At 41.4% G+C, this 25,068-nt stretch overlaps 1 protein-coding gene and 1 non-coding gene across 2 annotated transcripts in view; both read left to right on the top strand.

The window, feature by feature from the left end:
• Nucleotides 1-21,958, top strand: part of CTSO (cathepsin O) — a 35,550-nt gene extending 13,592 nt beyond the window's left edge. The window contains exons 5-11 of the mRNA XM_045163164.1: nt 5,192-5,300; nt 5,857-5,996; nt 9,011-9,178; nt 10,990-11,111; nt 16,075-16,238; nt 17,020-17,112; nt 19,995-21,958. Coding sequence (XP_045019099.1) covers nt 5,192-5,300; nt 5,857-5,996; nt 9,011-9,178; nt 10,990-11,111; nt 16,075-16,238; nt 17,020-17,112; nt 19,995-20,029 — 831 coding nt within the window. The 3' untranslated portion in view covers nt 20,030-21,958. The remainder of the gene's footprint in view (nt 1-5,191; nt 5,301-5,856; nt 5,997-9,010; nt 9,179-10,989; nt 11,112-16,074; nt 16,239-17,019; nt 17,113-19,994) is intronic.
• LOC112580036 lies at nt 19,528-19,634 on the top strand. Its single transcript, XR_003104393.3, has one exon. It is a non-coding gene; the product is annotated as a U6 spliceosomal RNA (small nuclear RNA).
• Nucleotides 21,959-25,068: the final 3,110 nt, after the last annotated feature.

Below are 25,068 nucleotides of genomic sequence, written 5' to 3'. Positions count from 1 at the left end.
AAAATTATGTCAGAGTTGGTTAAGTTGAAATTCTCTGCTAACTTATCTGGGGTAAATTACATATAGATTCTAGAAAATTCCCTGGCTCCATAATCAAGTTAAATTTTTAAAAAAGGTTAAAAATTAAAGTAGAGTTATAAAGTACTCTCTGTGTTGTGCTGGGGAGAACCAATAGGTTTTAGGGTGAAAAGTAAACAAATATGGAGGGCCAGGAGCTGTAGTTTTTGGCTATTTATATCTTATTTAGGGAGACCAAAGAGCTCTCATGTCTACAAATGCATTGATGAACAGTGGCTCCTGAAACATAGTGTGGAAAGATATTCAGGGAACTGCAACTGTTGACACAGTTGGAGAAAGGGTCTAATTGATTCATAATTTTTTCACAGTCTTAGGTTCATGGTGAAAGATTTTGTCATCCCTGCCTTACCTGTTTTCCTAAATTCACTTCGAATATTCCATGAGTAGAAGTTAGGTGGCATCTGTGATCCTTGCTCACAAACTGTCATTCAGTCACTGTTGGGTGAAGACCAGGCCCCTCCTAGGATGATTATGGGATGCCTCTCAGGATAACTGACCGGGAAAGGGGGAAACAGCACCCAGCCCCCACCTTTTCACTCCTTAGAAGCTTCTGGTGCTCAGGAAGCCCCTGCTCTTGTTTTGGCCTGTTCCTCAGGCTGAAACCCAGCTGTGCACTGACCTTTACTCATGTTCCCTATTTGACCAAGAGCAGCTAGTCTCCTGACCACTTTGGGGCTACAAACCCATTAAGGGAACCAATGATAGTTATATGTACTCACTTCAGAATAATGTTTATATGCCAGTGCACATGTGATTTTGCCTACAATTTCAGAAGCTTCACGTTTAAAATGCTTACCTTAATGATACATGTGCCAGTTTTTAAAAAATTAAATTATGCATACTTGGAAGCATGTTTCTTTAAATAGATCATTTTACGATGAATGATCCTAAAGAATGAGCCATAGACATTTGCTATTAACAGCCCCTGAAGATCTGGATTATTTCCTCCAAATAAACTTTATCCAGAACACTTTAAACCACAATTTTCATCTAACTGAAACATTAAGAGGGTGAAATTGATGTAAGAGACTCTTGTTCAGGTGGTAATTTCTAATGGTTCTAGCTTAATGCATATACTGCCAAAATTAAAATATACCAGAAACTTGAAATCTTGGCTCAAAATTTATTCATTCATTTGTTCATCTGTCCATCTATTTATCTAGTACTTTAATATTTACTATATATGATGTGGGCTTCCCTGATGACTCAGATGGTAAAGTGTCTGCCCACAATGCAGGAGACCCGGGTTCGATCCCTGGGTTGGGAAGATCCCCTGGAGAAGGAAATGGCAACACACTCCAGTATTCTTGCCTGGAGAATCCCATGGACAGAGGACCCTGGTAGGCTACAGTCCATGGGGTCACAAAGAGTCAGACACGACTGACACATGTATAATGTGCTGACTTAAAAAAAAAAACACACACACAATGTAAGAGTTGCAAGTTAAGTTTTGTTTGGGGCAAAATGAGAACCATAGTATGGGAGACTGCATCTTAGATAGCTCTGAGAAACTGCTCCAAAGAGGTAGCAGGGGAGTTCAGTATATATGTAATTTTAGTGAAAAGGGAGTACATGCAATCAAGCACATATTTTTTGCAGAAAGTTTCTGCTAATCATGAGGAGCAGATGTCATCATGTAGGAGATGTAAGAATTGGGCTCATAAAATCGGCTCCTGAAGATACCTGTCGAAGAACTGTCCTGCCAACTTTTCCTTGAGCACAGGGCATGTCATTTCTGATCTTCACACAGAACTTCTTTCAGGGGGTATTGAAGATCAGCAGCTGCAACGGCACATGATTTAATCCTTGTAGAGGAAGATGGCAAGCACCTGTGCCAGGTGCCAATTTGTAGTTGATAATGAGATGGTCTAGGTTTTTTGATTGATTCAATGGGGAATAAGACACAAATGGGTTCTGTTAGAAGTTGGCCTCTGGTCAAAGTAGGCATTTCAGCAATTCCTCCCGTCAGGTTGATCAAGTCTCCTTTCATTCACTGCTGAGAGTCCTTATGAAAGGATTATGAATTATGCCAAGTGCTTTTTCCACATCTATTGAAAATATCATATGGTTTTCCTATTTTTATTCCATGAGTAGGGTGTATTATGTTGATTGATATTCAGATACTAAACCAATGTAGTCTCTTTTAATGAACCTCACTTGGTCATGATCTATTGTCTTATAAATTTTTGAATTTGATTTGCTGATTTTTTTTTAAGGATTTTACATCTACAGTCATGAGGGCTATTGGTGTATATTTCTGTTGCCATGAGGTGTTTCTTGTCTGGTTTTGAAATCAGGCCTTATATAACCAGTTGCAAGGGGTTCCCATGAATGTGTGTGTACAATTGGTATTGGCATTTCTTTTTTAGTTATATGGAATTCACCAGTGAAGCCATCCAGGCCTGGAGTTTTCTTTGTGGGATGATTTTCAGTTAGGAATTTAATGACTTTAGTTGATAAAAAGTTCAAATTCTCTATTTTTGTTGTCCAGATTTGGTGATGTATGTCTTTCTTGGGAGTTGTCCATTTTGCATAGGTTATCAAACTTGTTGGCCTCAAGTGCTCAAAATATGATTCTCCTAGTTCCTGAAGCATCTTTGTGGCCCTTCTTTCATTCTCAATAGTGGTGATTTATGTGTCTTCTCTTTTTTCTTTTTTCTTTATCACAGGAGTCAGGACTGAGAAAGTGCAGGGAGGGGCTCAGGGAGAGCATCTGACTAGAGCAAAGCTCTAAGCTGAGAGAAGGGGGAAAAGGGGCCTGGGGGATGTGCCCTGGACACCTTGCAGGCCAGGGCAGGGTCAGGAAGCCGTGAGGATGCATTAATCACAACCCAGCCTTCAGGGGAGCCCCTTCCCCTAGTAGGACACCTGAGTGCTTGGTCGTGGGCCAGGTTGTGGGAACCTGGGCCTCCTCGCTGCAATCTGTCTGTAAGGCCCACCCTCGTGGCTGCCATGTACTTTCCTGTGCATCCAGAAAGGTCCTACACCCTCAGGACGTCCGTCATCCCTCCAACTCACAGTGAAGTCCAGGAGATGCCTTTAGGACCAAGGAACCCTCTGAAATGCTCAGCCGTTTATAGTCACTGGCTTATATTTGTCACACACTCACCTTGTAGTTCAGTTCTATTTTTAGATGTATACATCTTCTTCCCAAATTAAATTCAAAGCCTTGCTTCATCAAGATTATCTTTTGAATGCCTGAAACTCCATAACTGTTGATAATTTCATAGATTAGCAATCTTTCCACATATTCTCAGTAAGGAAAATACAATCATGATAAATCCCAGTAATAATTTGGTTAAAAATAAACAGCATATGCCATTTGTAGTAACAAGAATGACCCTAGAGATTATCATACTAAGTGAAGAAAGTCGGACATTGAAAGACAAATACCCATATCACTTATATGTGAAACCTAAAAAATGGTACAAATGAACTTATATATAAGCCAGAAATAAACTCACAGACATAGGAACCAAATTTATGGTTTCCAAAGGGTAATAGGGTTGGGGGAGGTATAAATTAGGAATTTTTAATTAATGATATACACTACTATATATAAAATTAATAACCAAAAAGGTCCTACTGTATAGCACAGGGAACTATATCCATTATCTTGTAATAACCCATAATGGAAAACAGTCTGAAAAATAATTATATATACATATGTAAAAAACATAGCTTAGAGCTATCAAGGGCATGATGTATATAAAATATAATTATGCATTATTCAACAAAAAGTGCTAATTAAACATCTGTTGTGTGCCAGGCATGTGCTCAGTGAGGCGAAAACAGTGATAAATAAGACCAGCCTGGCCCTCGTTTTGCCTATAGGTTTATGAGACAGACACACAATAAACATATAAGTGAACAAGCAAGTTTAGAGTAGCTGAAGATAGAAACTTAATGAATGGTGGTCTCCTGAAATTGTATTTACTCCACAGAGTTGGTTCAGTTCAGTTCGGTTCAGTTGCTCAGTCGTGTCTGACTCTTTGTGACCCCATGAATCGCAGCACGCCAGGCCTCCCTGTCCATCACCATCTCCCAGAGTTCACTCAAACTCACATCCATCGAGTCGGTGATGCCATCCAGCCATCTCATCCTCTGTCATCCCCTTTTCCTCCTGCCCCCAATCCCTCCCAGCATCAGGGTCTTTTCCAATGAGTCAACTCTTCGCATGAGGTGGCCAAAGTACTGGAGTTTCAGCTTTAGCATCATTCCTTACAATGAACACCCAGGACTGATCTCCTTTAGAATGGACTGGTTGGATCTCCTTGCAGTCCAAGGGACTCTCAAGAGTCTTCTCCAACACCACAGTTCAAAAGCATCAATTCTTCGGCGCTCAGCCTTCTTCACAGTCCAACTCTCACATCTATACATGACCACTGGAAAAACCATAGCCTTGACTAGACGGACCGTTGTTGGCAAAGTAATGTCTCTGCTTTTCAGAGTTGGTTAGTACTAGCAAATTGAAGCTTGTTTGTGTAAAAGATGAGCCTAACATACTTATCACAGAATTCAGAGTGGAGGAATCTGTAAACAAGGATCTAATTTTCTCTTTAGATAGACAAACCGAGCCATCTTCTTGGGACATTTCCAGGATTGAATCTCTTTCCCAAAGCCTTTTACCCAAATGAAATAGAGATCTCTGTAAAGCCCGGATAGAACCACACTGATTTATCCATTAGTTATTTATTCCTTTTTTCATGCTTCATTCATTGTGCTAAGACAAAGATAAAGATCACATAAGTACTTACTGGTTACAATTCCTACTAGTGTCTGGTATTTATTTGCAATTTATTTTCTTTTTTCTACTATGTTAAATAAGCATATTTAGTGCTTTAAAAATGCTTGGTAAAGAGGAATTGTAAATGGATAAGACATTCCTTTCCCAGCCTCAGAAATTATTCCTGAAGTCAGATAGTATTTTTAATGCAAAACATTTATAAATCTAATCTATTATCTTAGATAACCTTTCATTACGATCCACAGGAAATAAATCAAGCTTTTACTTTTGCATCTGAAAACTATTTCTAAGTCAGTTATATGCACATTGCTCCAGAAAGTTAACATAGGTGATAGAAATTAGTATGTTTTTTTTTTCTTCTCCTAGGAAAGTCTTAATAGACAGCGATACTTGAATTCTTTATTTCCTCATGAAAACTCCACTGCCGTCTATGGAATAAACCAGTTTTCATATTTGTTTCCTGAAGAGTTTAAAGGTATGGGCTCTGGGGTTATTAGCTGATTAGTTTCCTGATTTTAATTTTTTTCCTTAATTTTTGAGAATCTTCAGTTGTGAAGTTAGTAAACTGAGTAATAGTTAACAGTGATTAAATGCTTAAAAGTATCAAGCAAGTACCTGGTGCTGACAGTTGGAGAAATAATAAATTCATGGCCACTTTCTTCTAATAATCACTTAAGAACTAAATACTATAAATGCAGACATTTTCCTGTGGCTCTGAGGAATAGCAACTCATCCCTCCTCCAGTTTTCTGTGCTATTTCTGTTCAAGACCCCCCTGGTTATGATAAAACAGATAATGTCAATTATACTCATTTTTTATTGACCAGCTTCTGTCAAACCATTTCATGTGACAACCTGGCGCTATTGGAAGAATTCTCATCTTTTATAGCTCTTGTCTACTCCATTCCAATTATGGGAAAGAATAAAAGGCAGACTTTATCAGAAGCTCCACTGTTTCTGTTGAAACATCCCTCTGAAAGGAATCCCTGTAATATAATGTTGGTTGTCCTTTCATCTTGTATGTGTTCTCAGCTATTTATTTAAGAAGCAGCCCTTCCAGGTTTCCCCGATTTCCGGCAGAAGAGTACACGTCCATCTCCAACCTGTCTTTGCCGTTAAGATTTGACTGGAGGGATAAGCATGTCGTCACCCAAGTGAGAAACCAGAAGACGGTATGTCTTAGGTTTTTTGTTTTTTCTTTTTTCTTTTTAATCACTTTAGGATGGGAGTCACTTTTGGGGTCAAGTTCAATCAAACTTGTGATGGAACCATCCTTTCAGTAGGTAAATTCATACCTCAATCATCACAAAATGATGAGAACAGGAGACCACCCCCAACCCTGGAGAGGGAGGCTCTGTTAGGCCCAGCTTCACTTGGGGGCTGAGCTCTGCGGGTGTCCCTCCCTGCCTGCCTGGCCCCCACTCGGCACACAGACTCGCGGCTGCTGCCCAATGTCACGGTTCCCAGGACTCTGCAGAACAGTGGGTGGAAGGCTGAAGGAGGTGAACTTGACCAAGTTAAGTAGCTCCAAAGGGAAACAACTTGAAATCAGGCGCCTGGTCCCTCCCTGAACCCTTGGGTCTATCCCTTGAGCTCGCTCAGAGACCCTGCCCCCAGCCCCACCCCTGCAGAATCACACATGTTTTATCTGTGGTCCTTAAAAAAGCTGTCAGATCAGCTTTGGTATGACATAGACGTTCCTGGAAATTACCAACTGTGCAAAATCATAAAATGGAAATTAAAGGGATGGTAGGAGAAATGACGTTAAGACTCTGCACTAAAAATTCATGACACATTAAAAAAAAAGAAAAAGAACAAGAAAGTAGTAAAAGTAGCAGCACAGTTTTACCTGTGTTAAATGATAAAGAAATGTGTAAGCCCTGCAGTAAATGCAACCATCAACCACCATGTGATATCACTTATATGTGGAATCTAAGATATGACACAAATGAACTTATCTACGAAACAGAAACAGACTCACGACACACAGAACAGACTTCCTCTTGCCAGGGAGGAGGGGTGTAAGGGGATGTAGTGAGAGTTTGGGGTTGGCACATGCAAACTATTACATATAAAATGGATAAACAGCTAAGTCCTACTGTACAACACAGGAAACTATGTTCAATATCCTGTGATAAACCAGAATGGAAAAGAATATGAAAAAAGAATGTGTGTGTGTTTATATATAACTGACTCACTTTGCTATACAGCAGAAATTAATACTACATGTAAATCAACTATACTCAATGAAAAGATAAATTTAAAAAATGCAGCCATTTACCTTGCAGAAGTCCTGAGTGTGCCTGTGAAGATATCTGGAATCAGAGGGAAAGCAGAACCCCAGATGCTGGTGGGATGCTCATGGCCCACAGTGAGCCATCTTGCCGGCACACATTTGAGAACAGGTGCGTGTGCCCTGCACCCCTGCCAGGCACAGGGATGGCAGCTCACCAGGAAAAGTTGATCCCTACAGGGATGCGGTCTCAGTGTGTCTGCAGTGGGAACCTCAACAGGTCACTCAGCCTCGTCTTGTAAGGCCAGCATTTTGGATCCAACAGTTCCCCAGTGACCATCTCATTAAGATGAGATCCTTTTTGTTTCTCAGATTCTGTATTTGTTGTTGTGGATAGAAATTACCACCATATCATGTGCTTTATTACTGGGTTCTAATGAAGAGGGATGCAGTCTGAAACCCAGTCTATCCAGGAGGTGCTTACGGTGTCTTAAAGTAGAACTTTTATTTAGGAATCTTTGTACTAAAGGAAAGATGTTTTGGAGCAGCCACCGCCCTCTTGGGGCAGCAGTAGGTGGGTGACCTGAAGCAACCTGCATTTTCCTTTCTCAAGGGGTGCAGAGCCTGCAGTAGCATCCCTTAGTGAACGCTGTACTCTCCACATGCCCCGGAGCTAGACATGTAGATAAGGCCACATGAGATCCCTCAGAACTTCACTCCACAAGGACCACCAGCTGCCCTTCCTCTCTTTCCTGCAGCACCTGCTGCTGCTGCTGCTAAGTCGCTTCAGTCGTGTCCGACTCTGTGTGACCCCATAGACAGCAGCCCACCAGGCTCCCCCATCCCTGGGATTCTCCAGGCAAGAAGATTGGAGTGAGTTGCCATTTCCTTCTCCAATGCATGAAAGTGAAAAGAGAAAGTGAAGTCGCTCAGTTGTGTCTGACTCTTCGCAACCCCATGGACTGCAGCCCACCGGGCTCCTCTGTCCATGGGATTTTCCAGGCAAGAGTACTGGCGTGGGGTGCCATTGCCTTCTCCGCCTGCAGCACCTCGTCCCAGGATTAAGGTGGTTCCACCCAGTTTTAAATCCCACTCTCATCTCTGCCTTTCCTGCAATTCTTCTTTCTTATGTGAAATTCTTGATTCCATTCCCTTTCATTCCTTTGTTCTAGTTTAGCCAATAAAAGCAAGTTAAGAGACCCAGAGTCAGAAAAATTGTTAGCAAGTATTTCAATGAGGAATGATTACTGTGGGTTCCTATAATTGGGACATTACCCGTGCGTTCATAATCCTGATGGGCTAACACGTCATTCATCCAGGTCCTGTGCTTATCTGTTAATGAGAACAAATATGTACCATGCACCCCTGCTCTGCTCACCTTTTCCCTGCCTTCTGCCCTTGGAGGGGAGGTGTTGGAGGGCAGAGCAGAGTGTCAGGGGAGAAGCACACACACACTTTTTCATATTTTTGCCATGATGGTTTATCACAGGATATTGAATATAGTTCCATGTACTGTACAGGAGGAACTTGTTGTTTATCCATCCTATAAGTAATAGTTTGCATCTGTTAATCCCAAGTTCCCTGTCCACCCCTCCCCCACCCCCTCCCCTCTTGGCAATTGCAAGTCAGTTACCTATGTTTGTGCTGACTTGTTTTTTTAAAAAGAACATCAGTCCAAGTGTTTTCCTAATCTCTAAAGTTCACTTTTATTTTGCAATGTCTAACTTGCAATAGTGATACTACCAATTAACCTTTAATAAATAGTATATTTTGATGCTTATAAGAGAATTTAATTGAAAATCAGCAGGATTGGCATTTATATTCTGTAGGCCTCCAGATTCTGCTCACATGATTTCATCATTTGTGTTGTCAGAGATGTCAATAGACGTGATTTGCACATTGTTAGATAACAAATATCATTCTATCTCTGTTTCTATCATCATTCTATCTCAGTGTGGTGGATGCTGGGCTTTCAGCGTGGTAGGTGCAGTGGAGTCTATGTGTGCGATAAAAGGGCAGCCCTTGGAGGTGCTGAGTGTTCAGCAGGTGATAGACTGTTCTTACAGCAACTACGGCTGCAACGGAGGATCCCCGCTCAGCGCTTTGTACTGGCTCAATAAGGTGAGTGGCTCTGCAGTCTTTTAAGCTGCTTGTTTACTGTGCGTTCAGTCTGTCCTTTACTAAATAATATTTTCAAGTTTGGAAATGTAGCTAACCAGAGCTTGAATTAATCCAAAGGTTTCCCATATATCTGACTATGTATATCTAGAAATGGGGTCTTTAGGAGGTTATTGAGGTTAAATGAGGTCATAAGGGGCTTCCTTGATGGCTTAGCAGTAAAGAATCCTCCTGCAATGCAGGAGACACAGGAGATGTGGGTTCGATACATAGGTTGGGAAGATCCCCTGGAGGAGGAAATAACAACCCACTCCAGTATTCTTGCCTGGAGAATCCCATGGACAAAGGAACCTGGCGGGCCATGGTCCATAGCATCGCAGAGTTGGACACGACTGAAACAACTTAGCACACACACACAAAATCATCAGCCTGGGGCCCTAATGTGATAGGACTGTGACAGAAGAAGAGAATGAAGAGGGCAGGGTCTCTGTCTCCCGTGTGAGGACATGGTGAGAAGGTGGCCATCTGCACCTCAAAGAGAAAGTTCTCACCAGACACTGCCCCTGCTGGCACCTTGACCTTGAACTTCCAGTGTCCACAGCTGTGTGAAAATAAATGTCAGTTATTTAAGCCCTCCACCCCAAAAAATAATTGCTCCTGTGTAGGTCAGCCATCGGAGAAGGCAATGGCAACCCACTCCAGTACTCTTGCCTGGAAAATCCCATGGATGGAGGAGCCTGGTGCTGCAGTCCCTGGGGTCACTAAGAGTTGGACACGACTGAGAAACTTCACTTTCACTTTTCGCTTTCATACACTGGAGAAGGAAATGGCAACCCACTCCAGTGTTCTTGCCTGGAGAATCCCAGGGACACGGGAGCCTGGTGGGCTTCCATCTATGGGGTTGCACAGAATCGGACACGACTAAAGCAACTTAGTAGCAGCAGCAGCAGCAGGTCAGCCATCAAGAGAGAAACCAAAGTGTGAAAAATCTTACCTGCAATCTGTGTTCAGAAAAATATTTATGTTTACTCCTTAATATTACTTGGTAATTGCTTTTTTTGCGGATGACCCATCTTTTTTTAAATATGACAGCATATGGTTATTCATTTCCATAGAACTTCTGAATGCCCAGGTTAAAAGGGGATTAGAGGTCAGCTGGTTGGGGGCCTCTGTGTAGATGCAGAACTGAGCCCTGGGAGGTGAGACCCTGTTGCCAGGTCAGTAGCTGAGATGGGCAGCACCCTGGTCCTCTCCCCACCTCCCACCCACCCCCAGCACACACCCTCTGACATTGTCCTGGTCCAGCAGCAGTGGCGTGAAGCCAGCAATGAAGGTGCTGCTATGTGCTGTGAAAAGCTGTCAAGACAGAGTTCCCAAAGTTGAGCATCCCTCTCTTCTTCGTTTGCTGTGTCTGGAGTCACCGCCAGATGAATGGCACAGAGAGTGGATGGAAGGATGCTTGTGAGCATAATGCATGACCTCAAAGGCTTGATAACCCGGAGCCAGAGCTGCAGAAGGAAGATATTTATGCTCTTGAACCTTCAGGAGAAAGATGACCAGACTTTATTATCAGATCAGTGGAAGTTCCAGGAACAGGAGATATAGAGAAAATAGGAGCAAAAGACAAACAGTTTAATTACTTAGGCTGCCCATAAAAAACACTTAAAGTTTTAACTTAAGATTTTCATAACTCAAAGAATACCCAGATAATGAACTGTGACCAAGTGGAATCTTAGACTGCTTGTAGTAAGTTCTGTTTGATCTTTGACACAACCATGTGACATAGATTATGTTGGATGATTATTTTCTTTCAGCTGCAAGTCAAGCTGGTGAGAGATTCGGAATACCCATTTCAAGCCCAGAATGGCCTCTGCCGTTACTTTCCCGACTCACATTCTGGATCTTCAATCAAAGGTTATTCTGCATATGACTTCAGGTAAATGTCTCCTTCTCTTGTGGCTTTCTCTATGTTTCTTAAGTTATTATCTATTGACTACTTGGAATTAATAAGTTGATTGGAAGCTTTACTGCATAGTTTTAATTGTTTTAAAATACACTTGATTTCCTGGTGGCTCAGATAAAGAATCCGCATGCAATACAGGAGACCAGGGTTTCACCTCTGGGTCGGGAAGATGCCCTGGAAAAGGGAATGGCCACCCATTCCAGTATTCTTGCCGAGAGAATTCCATGGACAGAGGAGTTTGGTGGGCTACAGTCCATAGGGTCACACAGAGTCAGACACAACTGAGCGACTAACACTTTTATTAGAGAGATGAATTGGCAGTCACCATGGAGGTCTATGGATGTTGTTTCTTAAATATGATCTACTTTTTTTCCATAACTCTACCAACAGAAATAATGCAATTAAATCAACACATTTAAATTCATTTGAAGGTATAATTGATACTTAGCACCTCCTGCCAAGTTTCAGTGTCACAAGTACCCTTAGCGCATTTCAGTCTTACTCTTGAATTAATAATAATAATAAAAACTTGCTTTCTGTAGAGTCTGAAGCTAATGTCAAGCAGTCTTACTTACCAAGAAGCATTTTTGAACCCCTCTCTGTTCCCTACATTGTTCAAGTCATCGACTGTAAGAAAGATATAAAATGAAGTTTTCCTATTAGAGGCAAGTGGACAGAGTATATAACGAGGCAGATGACCAGCTCATCCTGCAGGCGTGATGGGATGCGGGGGTGGGTAAGGAAGGGACTTGTGTGGGAATGGGAAGGACATGATGACTTGGGGTGGGTTCAAGGGAAATAATCATTTAAAAATGCTTTAAAACCACATGGCACTCAAAGCTGGCTAAAGACCCATTATGACCATTTTATTTAGTGCAAAATAGGTGTTCAGGGATGAGAAACAGAACCATCCAACTCATTTTTTAGAAGTATGAAGGAAGCTTTGCACAGGGTTTTGAAATAGAGAAAGCAAAAAAAATTAAATTTGGCTAAGGTAACAGACCGGTCTACTACTTACTGAATGTAAAAGCATCTCTGGGTCTAGATGGCATGTCCCCATGGAATCGGAAAGAAATCATGAGTGACTCTGGATCCTTGAACAAAGTGGAACCCACACCAGCAGCCATGTGTCTGAGGACGAGCTGACCGTCCCCTCAGTTCCCGGCCGCCAGAGCAACTGTCACTTGACGGCTCAGTCCCCAAGGGCAGGATGCACAGAATCGTGATAAACGGGCAGGGCCCCTGAGCACAGTGGTCCCCACCTCCCTTGAGGGTGAAGATCACACACTTTCTAAATGAGCAAGTGAGCCCCTATGCTGCCAGCTCCTGGAGAGTCTAAGGTGAGTGTGTGCACAGGAACCTCCTGAGGTTCACAGTGTGATCAGAGAGAACTCAAGGCATCCCTTGTCACAAGGAGCAGATTGAGAAAGTTAGGAAGAAATAAAAGAATAATGGGCATCAGTCTACTTTAGAGAGAGAGACAAAGCGAAGGTGACTGCAAGATTCATCTGTCCTTGGATCAGAAGGCAGAGGCCACTGTGAAAACCCAGCCCCCATCGCACAGAATATTAAACTCTAAGAACATGGCACCAAGCTAACCACATTAGACTCTCTCTGCAAGAATACCTTCCTTTGATTTATTCATTCATTCAGATATTTACTGAACCCTGTTTCAGGTTCTGGGGATTTGGCAGTGAACACAGTGGACAAAAGCTCTGCCCTCTGGACTATATTTTAGTGAAAGAGACAAGCAGTAAACCAAAGAAATAAAAATATGAATGGTCTGCTAGATGAAATAGCTTTAAAGAGAACTAAACAGCCATGAGGTGAAGAGAAAACAACAGGGGTAGAGGGTTGCAGTCTCAGGAAGGGGCTCCTGGAGGATGTAACATTTAGTGAAGACTTAACCCTGCAGGTACCTGGGGAAACACAGCTCCTGGCAGAAGGGATTGTATGTGCAAAGGCCCTGCGGCAGACACAGGTCTGGCATAGCTGTAGAGCAGTGAGGAAGCCACTGTGACCGTCCTGTCCTGTCGTGTCATGTCATGTCGTGGAGAGACACACTAGACTGTAGGGGGTGAGGTGACAGAGGTTGTCAGGGGATGATCTTGGGGCAGTGTTGGAAGAATGATCTTAGACGTCTTAGATGGGATGGAAAATAAAGCCCCACAGGGCGTATTGAGGGATATTTGTGAGGGTAAGAGAGAAGAATGTCAGGGAGGACTCTAGGATTTTTGCCCTGAAAGACTGAAAGAATGGCATTGCCAGGCAGGAAGTTGGAAAGTCTGAGACAGAAGCAGAGAACAGCAGGTCCACATAAGACAGTGCACAGAAAGTAATCCCAGGAAGCTGGGAGGACTAGGGTGTGAAGCAGAACCGGAGAGCCGAGTATCCTCAGGAAACAAGTTAGTCCTGGGGTAACCTGGCCCTCAGTCCTAGCGGGACCTCCGCAGATGGGCAGAATATGCATGTCAAAAATGATGCCCCACCCGTGTTGATGTACATCGTCTCCCAGGAGCTTCCCCTGACCTCTATTCTTATCATCATGCTCTCTTAGTTTTTTAGTATGCCCAGACAACACCAGCCCAGATCATAGCTATCAGCCAAAAAGTTCACAAAATTGTCTGCTAACTCAGAAAATACATATTTACATATAAATCCTTCTGAATCCAAAAAGCATAATCTAGCCTTAAAGCAGAATGATCATTCACACACAGGCTGCATCCTGCATTTTTGCTCATCAGACCTCAGGAAAAACATTTCAGAAGCCCAACTAGAATATTAACATGACTAAATAAATAAAAAGGGAAAGAACCTATCACGTATAACTATGGACAGAAAAACTAGGATGCCATAGGGAAGATGAAGTGTAAATCCATGTGCTCATCAAGGGTCTGTAACAGGTAAGACTCGCCCTAATGAGCAAATCTTTATGACAGTAACATTTAGGAGAATTCTTAAAGACTGCAGGATTTGTCTCTTACTGATCTACGAAAGTAATAGTAAGCTTATGGAACAAGGTTTGATAATATGATAGTAGTTCCATATTGGGCTAAAATGGAAATAAAGATATTTTTTGGAATATATTGTAACTTGTTTCTGGCCCACACCTTTCTGAAAGATGAATGACAACAGTTCTGGGGCTAAATGGAGCCTTTCCCTGGAGCCTTTCCCTGCTGGTCTAGACCACAGGTGCCTTCCTATTTCCTGTTTTCCAGCAACTATGAAATCTTTTTCCTGGTCCTCCCTCAAGCAGAGATCATAACTAAACTGTTTCCATGACCCCATAGTGTTCACCACCTTCTGCAATTCCCTCAAACTTCTCTCTTTCATCCTTCTCCTTCCCTAACACCATCTCTGTAAAATGATCTTTGATTTTACTGGAATAATTTACTGGATAGCTTTTGTTATCTCTAAAAGGTGGAGGCAGTTGTCTTCTGGTTAATATGGAGATTATCATATTTGTCACAGTTGCATTAGAAAACATTCCGCAAATTTAAATAAAATAGACATTACACACTAAAACCTGTGCTGAAGAAAACTACTTTATTAGATAACTTAGAAACAAGGGAAGGACACAATGCTTATTATAAACCTGGGGTATAATTTGTGGGTTAGGCAGGCTATGAAATCTATGCCTATAATTGTATCTTTATGTTGATTCTGAAGGTGGGTGCGGGGCTGTGACATGAAACTGGAATTTGAACCAACTCTGGGGAACCTCAAAGCCCGTACCCTATCATGCTCTCCTCCAGAATTTTATAATTTTGACTCTCTTTAATGAAAACCAATTATTTTTACAGCAGCAAAAATTAGAAATGCTTGCTTGTAAATCTCCAAAAACATTGTCTCCTTAACAGATAATGTGAGTGATTGTTTAGAATGAATTTGTGGTTTCTATTTCAGCAAATCCCATTGGTAGGCACTCATATTTTTCCCTCATCTTTGGACACAATATCCCCTTGATAGAAACTGGTCTCCAGCTGGCAGGATGAGGGCTTATCTACTCTTTCTAGCCACTAATCCACCATGCTTTGCTACAGCAATAAACTATCAAATGCTATCTTAATGGGCCGAAATAGCAGTAACTTGGTTTCAGTGTCCTGCACCCACAAAGCTGACCTTTAAAAATACAATTAATGGTTTAATTATGTACTTTTAAGATTGATGAAGGCTGCATGTTATATAACATCAGACTTTATCAATTCGGGTCCAGGTGGGAAAGCAGAACTGCATGCCCTGCTGTCTTCCCAGTTTGGCCCTAGTTCTCCTGGCATCTTAACATCCCTCCTGCCCTATAACTACACTCCTTGCCCCCCACATTTTGGGGTAACTTTTCTGTAGTTTTCTTTATTTGATATTCACTAACCCAGGCTGTCTGTTCTCTTGATTTTTACTTGGTGTGGCAGAGGTGATGAGATATCACCACATCCAGGCTTTCCACTCTCCTTTTTAAGAGAATCCATATATTTTAGCATTGTACTTTGTCAACCAGCTATAAATTTTAATTTCCCATCTTCCTTAAAACTAACCTTGGCTGTAGGACTGACATCTAGCCAATGAGACCCATGCAGATGTGTGCAGAATGTGTGATCACTTCTGGGATCTCAACAGGGACGTCGCACCTCCCCTTTCTACTTCTTACTGTCTGAAATATGAGTGAAATGGCTAGTGCTCTAGCAGCCTTCTTGGATCATGAAGTGATCTTGGGAATGGAAGCCTCATATAAGAAGAACCCAGATCCTGGTATCCTGGAACCCCATAGCACTCCTGGACTGCCAGTCTTCCAGGCTTCTTACAGCCTCCATTGTTTATAACTTGATAATTGCCACCAAACCTACTCCTTGCCATATACAGATTAAATACATCACTTTTGTAAAATATTTTTACCTTGGAAACTAAACTACTTAACCAAATTTTTTTTTTCTTTTGATAGTGGCCAAGAAGACAAAATGGCAAAAGCACTTCTTGCCTTGGGACCTCTGATAGTGGTGGTAGATGCCATGAGCTGGCAAGATTACCTGGGAGGCATTATACAGCATCACTGCTCCAGCGGAGAATCAAATCATGCCGTCCTTGTAACGGGCTTTGATAAAACAGGTGAGTGCTGGTGAGACGTGACTGATTGCTTTGCAGCTTGAACTCCAACTTGACACGTGATTCCATCCTTTAAAATGCTGAACCTTGGTCCTCTTACATCTAAGTTCTCATGAGCTTTACAACTTTACCCTAAACTTCCAGGTATACATGCCCTGCAGAACCCCTGGTCAATTTTTGGTAGATGCCATGTTAAAATGACACTAAATTCTTGATCTAAATATTGGACATTCTCCATCTGCAATGTTTAGGATAATTTCTGGGAAAAGAGAAGTGCTTATTACTTCATCATACTTATCTAACAGTTCTTTTCCTTTCCTTTTTTCAAATTGCTTGGAAATGTGTATATATGTATGTTTTCATTTTATGCAGTAAATGTAACAAGCAAAATGAATTCAAACCCCTTTTCCATTGATTGCAGTGTGACACTAGAACAGCCCAGTTTACTTGGCTAGTTTGTTAGCATTTGGTTAGTTTTTGTTTGTTTGTTTGTTTTCTTAAAACCACTCTACTTTTCAGGACGTGTTCAGTCCTGTCTGACTCTTTGAGACCCCATGGACTATAGCCCACCAGGCTCCTCTGTCCATGAGATTTCCCAGGCAAGAATACTGGAGTGGGTTGCCATTTCCTTCTCCAGGGGATCTTCCTGATTCAGGGATCGAACCCACTTCTCCTACATTTCCTGCATTGGCAAGCAGCTTCTTTACCGCTGTGCCACCTGAGCTTTAAATGAACATTCTTTCACCACAGCTATGTTCTCCAGGGTCTGATTTATATTTTGTAGGAAGTATCCCATACTGGATTGTACGGAACTCCTGGGGAACTTCATGGGGCATCGATGGCTATGTCCGTGTGAAAATGGGAGGAAATATTTGTGGTGAGTCTTGAACTGATATTGAAAATTCCTGGCTCAATGTCAAGAAAGAGACTGAATAGATTAAAATTATAAGCCTGTCCCATCCAGTGTGCATCCAGGGTTTTCAAACCACTGTTACAGTAATAATGGTCATCCTTCAACTAATTGATAAAAATAAAATAGTATTTTTTTAAACAAGACACTACTGCACATATTCATGTTTTTAAGAGGGACTGTAGTAAAAACCAATGTAATGAGCAGAACATTATAAGATATAGCAATAATTTACCAAAGTTAACTACTTCCAAAAACCCACTTAAGAAGCTGAACTTCTCCAAAAATTTCCAAATTTGCTTTTTATAACTATATGACTGTCCATTATTTAATGTATTATAATGCCTACCTTAGGATCATAAGAATCGCTTTTTCTTTGTATCAAACTGAGTGAAAATCTGAACATTAGTTTTGTTTCAGATTTAATATACCTCTTGCCACCTATAAAATTCTAGCAAAAAATTCTGTTCCCTGGAATTGAGAGGCTTAAGAAAATACCAGACACACTCTTTTGTTGAATAATAACATTTTTGTTAAAGAACAACAAATTAAAGTAGCTATTTAAGTATTTTAAATGTATTCTAAAAATCTATATTCAAGCCCTGTTCTAAAACTTTTGATCTGGAAAATCAGCAAGTTTTCTGAATTGAGTTGATGGACAGGGAGGCCTGGCATGCTGCGATTCATGGGGTCGCAAAGAGTCAGACACGACTGAGCGACTGATCTGATCTGAAACTATATTATGTACGAGAGCAGTTATTTAATTTCTCATTAGTTCTAACAAATATACAACTTTTTAAAAGTTGTGGTACGCCCCAGGTTGTGATATTTATGATAAAATGATGAGTCATTTTTAGATGTTTTTATAATTGATTTGGCACTGCTACTGAAGTGGTTAAAATATGAAACAGTAGTCTATTGCCCATAGCTGGAGCACAGTTCTCTAGTTCAAAGTGCAGTATTTCCACAGAGAAATTAGAGCAATGAAACAAATATGCTAATTTAAGCCAATCCTCTTGAATAGGACCAAATAGAGTTTTTAGCTGAGGAACAGTTTACTGAAGTTCTTACAATAAATTCTGAGTTTAAAAAAAAAAGAGAGAGAGAGAGTTATGGAAAATTTTGAGAGCATATATATTTTTTGCTTCTTCATATATATATATATATATATATATATATTACTTTGGCTGTGCTGGGTCTTCTATTCAGCCTGTGGGCTTTGTTTTGCTGTAGCACGTGGTGGCTTCTCTAGTTGCAGAGCTCAGGCTCCAGAGCAGACTGGCTCAGTAGTTGAGACATGCACGCTCAGTTGCTCCACAGCCTATGGGATCTTGGCTCCCCAACCAGGGATTGAACTGAAACCCTCTGCATTGCAAGGGCATATTCTTAACCACTGGAGCACCAGGGAAGTCCCTGAGAGCTTATATTTTGATTCAACCTAGTCACAACAGCTCCATTGTTCCACTAACTGGTAACTGGAGTGTTGCAGCCCGAGCACCAGACCCCAGCCACGCCTCTCCTTTCAGCATCCCTGAGAGGCTTTGCAGGTAGAAGGCTGATGTGGTTCCTGAACCCTTGCCACCTCCAGTTTATCTCTGACTGTGGAGTGTGGTGCCTGCATCTGGGCTGAGAGGCGGCTGCTGTTAAAGCTCTAGAAGGAGAGTTGCAGGAACATGATTCAAACACTGGTTCATCTTCACCTCGATCACGACTCTGTTCCCTGCCCCCACTTCTCCCAGCCCCCAGCTACAAAGGGTGGTTGGACTCATTTGTTTCTGTTCCCCAATTAAGTCTGCACACCCTGCCTGGTTAGTCATTATATAGGAGCCCACATCCTTTCCGAAAGTATTTCCTGAAAGTTAAATCCCTGATATGATCACATTACTCTCATGAACAACCACCGAAGGCAGGTGGCAATTCTGTGGCCCCAAGAAATTTTAGAGACATAGCTAATCACAGACAAATCCAGTCTTTAAATAGGATGTTTCATCGCTTCCACCATGGCATTGTGCTCTGTGCTCTTTCATGCTAAGGAAGCATAGCACACTTGTGACTGATTGAAATTTTGTTAAAGTTCAAGTATTAGAATTTACAGGTTTTAAGTTATATTTAATATAATCCTATAAATTATTGTATTGCCTCTAAAGTATATATGAGTGCATTCCATATTTCAGTTGAACATTCATCTGTTCAGTTAATAAGTTGTTTTGAGTTTTTTTAATAGTTTCTTGAAATAAAAACATTAAGAATCTCTGCTGATATCTACTTTTGAGGTTGTCATGTTTATATGGACAGATAACTAGAACCAGTAAGCTGTTTTCTTGGTAGATATTAACTTTCTGAACCCGAATCAAAACTGTTTTAATATTTAAAAGACATGTAGTGCTCACTTCAGCAGCACATTTACTAAAATTGGAACGATACAGAGAAGACTAGCATGGCCCCTGTGCAAGGATGACATGTGAATTAGTGGAGCGTTGCATATTTTTTAAATGGAGAGAGTAGCATGGAAACATATATACTACCATATGTAAAATAGATAGTCAATGGGAATTTGCTGTATCACTCAGGGAACTCAAACCGGGGCTCTGTAAAAACCTAGAGCAATGGGAGGTGGGAGGAATGGTCAAGAGGGAAGGGACATATGTAGACCTACAGCTGATTCATGTTGATGTGTGGAAGAAACCAGCACAATATTGTAAAGCAATTATCCTTCAATTAAAAATAAGTTTAAAAAATTAGTGATGAAGGGTTGAATCATAGTGGTGCATAATAAACTCATTCACGTTAGTAAAAAAAAAACGTAAAGAAAAAATATAGTAGTACCAATGATTTCCTTTTTTTATTAGGTATTGCAGATTCTGTTTCGGCTGTATTCGTGTAACATGTTTGCCAGATTGAGAGTCGAATACGAAACTGAAGGTTCATAATGAGATCTGACACTTCATTCTTGGCGTTTCATCATTATGCTTTTGCAACTTCCCACAAAGACAGGTTCTAGGACCTGGTCATGTTGAAACTAAGCTATGAAAATTCTCTTAGAGAGAGGTGAAGTGCCCACGCCAGAAGGAAGAAGACCAGCACGAAGGCCTGGGAGGAAGACTGGGAACAGTTTCCTCCTGGGAGGAAGGTCAGATTAGGAAGTGTTTTAGGTCTCTTCATTCTGAAGCAGCTATTATCTGGTTTTGTTTGATTGTTGTTTCTATTTGTCATTTGTTTGTTTTTAATGACATATTTCAAACAGGATTAAAGAGAGGATAACAGTCCTTTTCCTTTATGGGATACAGTCACCAGCCTCAGCTGCCCCTACACACAAGAACAGCCAAACTAGAACTGCGTGTGCCTGTCATACAGGTGTTCCCAGCCTCCCAGAGGGAATTTCATAAGAATTGTGAAATGCCAGTTGCTTTACCCCCCAAAATGGTGCTCACCCCTTGACCTGTGCAGAGGTCATGTAGAAAGAACTAAAAAGACAATCACTTTTTAAGACAAACAATTGATTGAAACTAAGTAACCCATATGGCAACCATGTAATGGGAAAAGTAGCCTTGCATGAGAGACAAATTGTTATTTGTGAATTTTCACTATCAGTAGGATTTCAGTGCATTTTTTTTTTAATATGGACCATTTTTAAAGTCTTCATTGAGTTTACAATATTGTTTCTGTTTTATGTTTTGGTTTTTTGGCCTCATGGCATGCAGAACCGTAGCTCCGGCACCAGGGATCAAACCTGAACCCCCTGCTTTGGAAACACCAAGTCTCAACCACAGGACCACCAGGGACGTCCCTCCAGCACATTTAATTTCCTCATTGGTTCTCCCTGGATTGAGAAGCAGTGGGCCTTCCTATATTTTCTCACATTTTCTCTTGCTCTCAACTGTGAAACTTTAAATCTTCCTCATGGTCTGGTTTCCCTGGCTAAAGAAGTCCCATTTTTTACCTTCTATTTCTATTTTATAACCATTTATTTGACTCTAGTTGTCTCTAAGGCTTTATCCATGTCAGGACCTCACCTGTCTGCTCCTCTGTCATGTGGAGGCACCACTCCTTTCAAAATTCAGTCTCAGTAATTTGAGACTGTATTAGCCAAAATGTGACTTCCCCAGCCCGTGTTTTTCCAGTTTTCTGCTTGTTTTTCGCAGACTCCCATCCTAGCTACTTTTCTGTGCATCCTTTGGGCTTTCAGCTCGTCCCTGGTTCTTGAGGTCATCTCCTCTCTTGCTAAGTCAGTGTGGCTGTGTAAGAACCTCAGAGCATGAAAGCTGCTCTTCTGTAAGTACAATATATAATATAAGTACAATCGTATCATAGGAGTTAATACAGCTGCATCAAATACTACATATTTAAGCATTTCCTCTCTAAGATTCATGGTCACTTTCCAAGCTCAATAGAAGCAAATTGTAAAGGTAGCCACAACCACTGAAAACAATTGAGACATCCTCTTTTTTTCTCTCATGGTTGGCCTTTATCAGTCTCCTTATTAGAAAAAGAAAATCCACAACAGGACACTATTTCTTTTCCTTACACCAGCCAGAAGCAATTTCAAATGAATATGTGTTGACTCAGGTTTAGAAATGCTTCAGAATGAAAATTGATATTTTATTTGATTAATATTATAAATATCCAGCTGTACCAGAAAGGAATATGTCTTGATTGTCCTAGTTCTTGTAAATTGTACTAATTCTTGTAAAATGTAAATGATTTTCTGATACTCTTTTACAAATGATAGTTTTAATTACTGAATGATGCATACTTTTCAGCTCTTGTGGATTTTTATAAAATTAATAATGAAACAACCTATATTTGACTCTGAGTTAAGAAGACTCTGTTCTTGTGTATGGCTTACATTTTGTGAACACAGTGTTAATATGTTTTATATTCACACAGGAGTTTCCTCGGCTCTGAATCCATATATTGATTTTTTAATTTTCTGTATAGACATGTTGGGCTTCCCAGATGGTGCTAATGATAAAGAACCCTCCTGTCAATGGAGGAGACATAAAGACATGGGTTCGATCCCTAGGTCAGGAAGATCCCCTGGAAGAGGCCATGGCAACCCACTCCACTATTCTTGCCTGGAGAATCCCATGTACAGAGGAGTCTGGTGGGCTACACTCCATGGGGTTGCAAAGAGTCAGCCATGACTGGAGTGATTTAGCATGCATGCACATAGACACCTTAACTGCAATGTCTGCAAACCATCTCCTGTCCCTCCTTAGAGAAAAAAAAAAAAAAAAAAAAAAAACACAAACAAAAAAACTCCCCACACCTCTTAGAGTCTCTGTTTTTGGTAACATCATGAGCATTATATATTGACCCAATCAATGAAATTGAGGGAAATCTTGAGTGTTCTACCAGTTCGGCTATACCTGATCCATCACCTGATCACCTGCCACTTCTCCATCTCCTCTCTCCATCCTTCCCTCGGTGCATATTCTTCAGCATCTCTCACCCCCACTGCCCAGGAGTTGACCCACTAAGTCCGTGTCCTTTAATCCAAGGCTTCTCACGTGTGGTCCCCAGACCAGGAATCACCTGAGGATGGGAAACTGTTTCATCAGTCCCCCCAGTTGTTTGTGGTGGACGGGATGCTAATCCATCTACTCTGTGTTCCTGGGTTGACAGTTCTAAAAGACACCACAATCATGTTATTTCACCACCACCACCACCCCCCCCCGCCCGCCCCCGTTTTAGCCTTTTAAGGGTCTCTTCATGCCTAAAAGATCACACATCAACTCTTTTAAAAGAGATTTCCCAAAGAAGCCACTTCCTGTTGATAGCTCACAGTAAATGGTGCTGCTGGATTCGTGGTTTCCGAAGGAGAAGATTTAACTCTGGAACCAAAGACAGTCTCAGTCACTCAGAGCTTTGTGTAGATTTTGTGAGTCTGAGTGAACTCCGGGAGTTGGTGGTGGACAGGGAGGCCTGGCGTGCTGCGATTCATGGGGTCGCCAAGAGTCGGACACGACTGAGTGACTGAACTGAACTGAACTGGGATAAAGAAAGCTTCCAGCAAGAGGCAATGGAAGGGGGCAGGAGAGTACCTGCCTCACTAGTTTAAGCATGACCTTATATACTTTTCAACTACCTGCTGCTGCTGCTAAGTCACTTCAGTCGTGTCCGACTCTGTGTGATCCCATAGACGGCAGCCACCAGGCTCCCCCATCCCTGGGATTCTCCAGGCAAGAACACTGGAGTGGGTTGCTGAGAATACATAAAAAGAATACCTCAAGGTTGTAAGAGTTCACCAGACCCATTGCCAAGGCATACATCCTGAGAGAATTTAGGCACAAGATTAGCCAGGGAGAAGGGTTCCCTGCAGTGCCTCCAGGCAAGATACACTGTTGCTGTGCAATCAGGGGTACAAGTCTTGAGAAACAGGTTCCCAGGCAAGATCTGTTACAATTATAATCATTAACATAGAGCCTAAGAAAAGCATTTCCATGAGTAAGATACTGTGCTGTGTGATCTTAGTTCCAGACCTAAATATGTATCTCAGGCAAGATACATTGTTGCACAAGGCTTAAGGACAGCATGAGCAAGACTGCTCACCTCCTCCTTAAAGGGCCTCGGACTGCCTGCCTAAGCTTTAACTCTTTCACTGGCTTCTCAGCCTCACCAGCTGCTATTCCACATGGGTGTGTGCTGTGGTCCAGCTCTGACAAGCTGCTGGGCATTCACCCAGTGAGGCCAAGAGCAGAGCAATGAAATCATCATGTATTTAGTAGAAGTCATAATGAAAAACATCAAGATGTTCCTGGATGTGATTTCACTGGGATCTCAGAGTGAATACTAAATTGGGCAGCCTTGATTTCATGATTTATTTAAGAATGATTAAAAGTGCATTGTAGACACTAGAAGCAAGTTTAAATGGGGCATTATAAGTGGTTTTGGAGTAGGAAATGGCAACCTACTCCAGTGTCCTTGCCTGGAAAATTCCGTGGACAGAGAAGGCTGGCGGGCTGCAGTCCATGGTGTCGCAAAGAGTCGGACACAACTGAGTACGCACAAATAGTACATAAGTGGTTTTGACATTTACATAAGAATTAGTGATACATCATTTGAAAAAAACCCTTACAGCTGTATAACCTAGCACACCAAGAAACAAGATAAAAATAATTAAATAAGATTACTTATTAAAAGAATAAGTCTTGACAAATAACATTTATTTCAAACTTCCAAGGCATCTTGGTGACAGAACATCCACTAACATATTTCTTCATTACTTCATGAGAAAAAGCAAAAATTGTAAACTTTATCCCCATTAAACAGATAGGAAACTAGGGATTAACCTTGTTATATCAAAGTAGGTAATTAATAGATGCATTTACTGTCAAACTTAAGGGACTACCACCGGCCACCATGCTATTTGTCTTTGGATTTTTCAGCTTAACCACCATCAGGTACTACATATGTATACACACACACATAGAGGCAAAAGCAATTATATGTAATTTAGAGATAAACTAGGCAGTATGATTCTTATAAGAAAAAGTTGCAATTGAGACCAAAGAATAGTTCAGTTCCACCAAGAACCTGCTTCTTACAGAGATAATCACCCGAGGTCAAGGTTATTCTACATCCCAAAAATTTTTATAATATTTTCATAACAGACATTCCACTAAGTATTGCCAGGCCATGCTAGAAAGAGAAGAAAGGAACTCCTGTCTGATCTAAACTCTGGGTCTCACACTTTTCATGACAAATGAACTTGGTCATTTCTCAGTTTATCTGTGTCTCCTGTCTTCTGGAAAGAATACCCCTGGTCACCTCAATTCTGCCATGCCTTAGGGTGTGCTCTGCCTCCCAGACCATGAGCCTTGGGGCTGGGAAGAGCACTTTTCCCTCTGGGAGTCCAGAGGTGCTGAAGCATGGACGCAGCCTGAGGACAGAACTGGTCCACAACAGGGAAGAGCAAGGCCA

The sequence above is a fragment of the Bubalus bubalis genome, chromosome 17 (genome assembly GCF_019923935.1).
Source record: "Bubalus bubalis isolate 160015118507 breed Murrah chromosome 17, NDDB_SH_1, whole genome shotgun sequence".
NCBI classification, from domain to species: Eukaryota; Metazoa; Chordata; class Mammalia; order Artiodactyla; family Bovidae; genus Bubalus; species Bubalus bubalis.
This window is presented reverse-complemented; position numbering and strand designations above follow the sequence as displayed.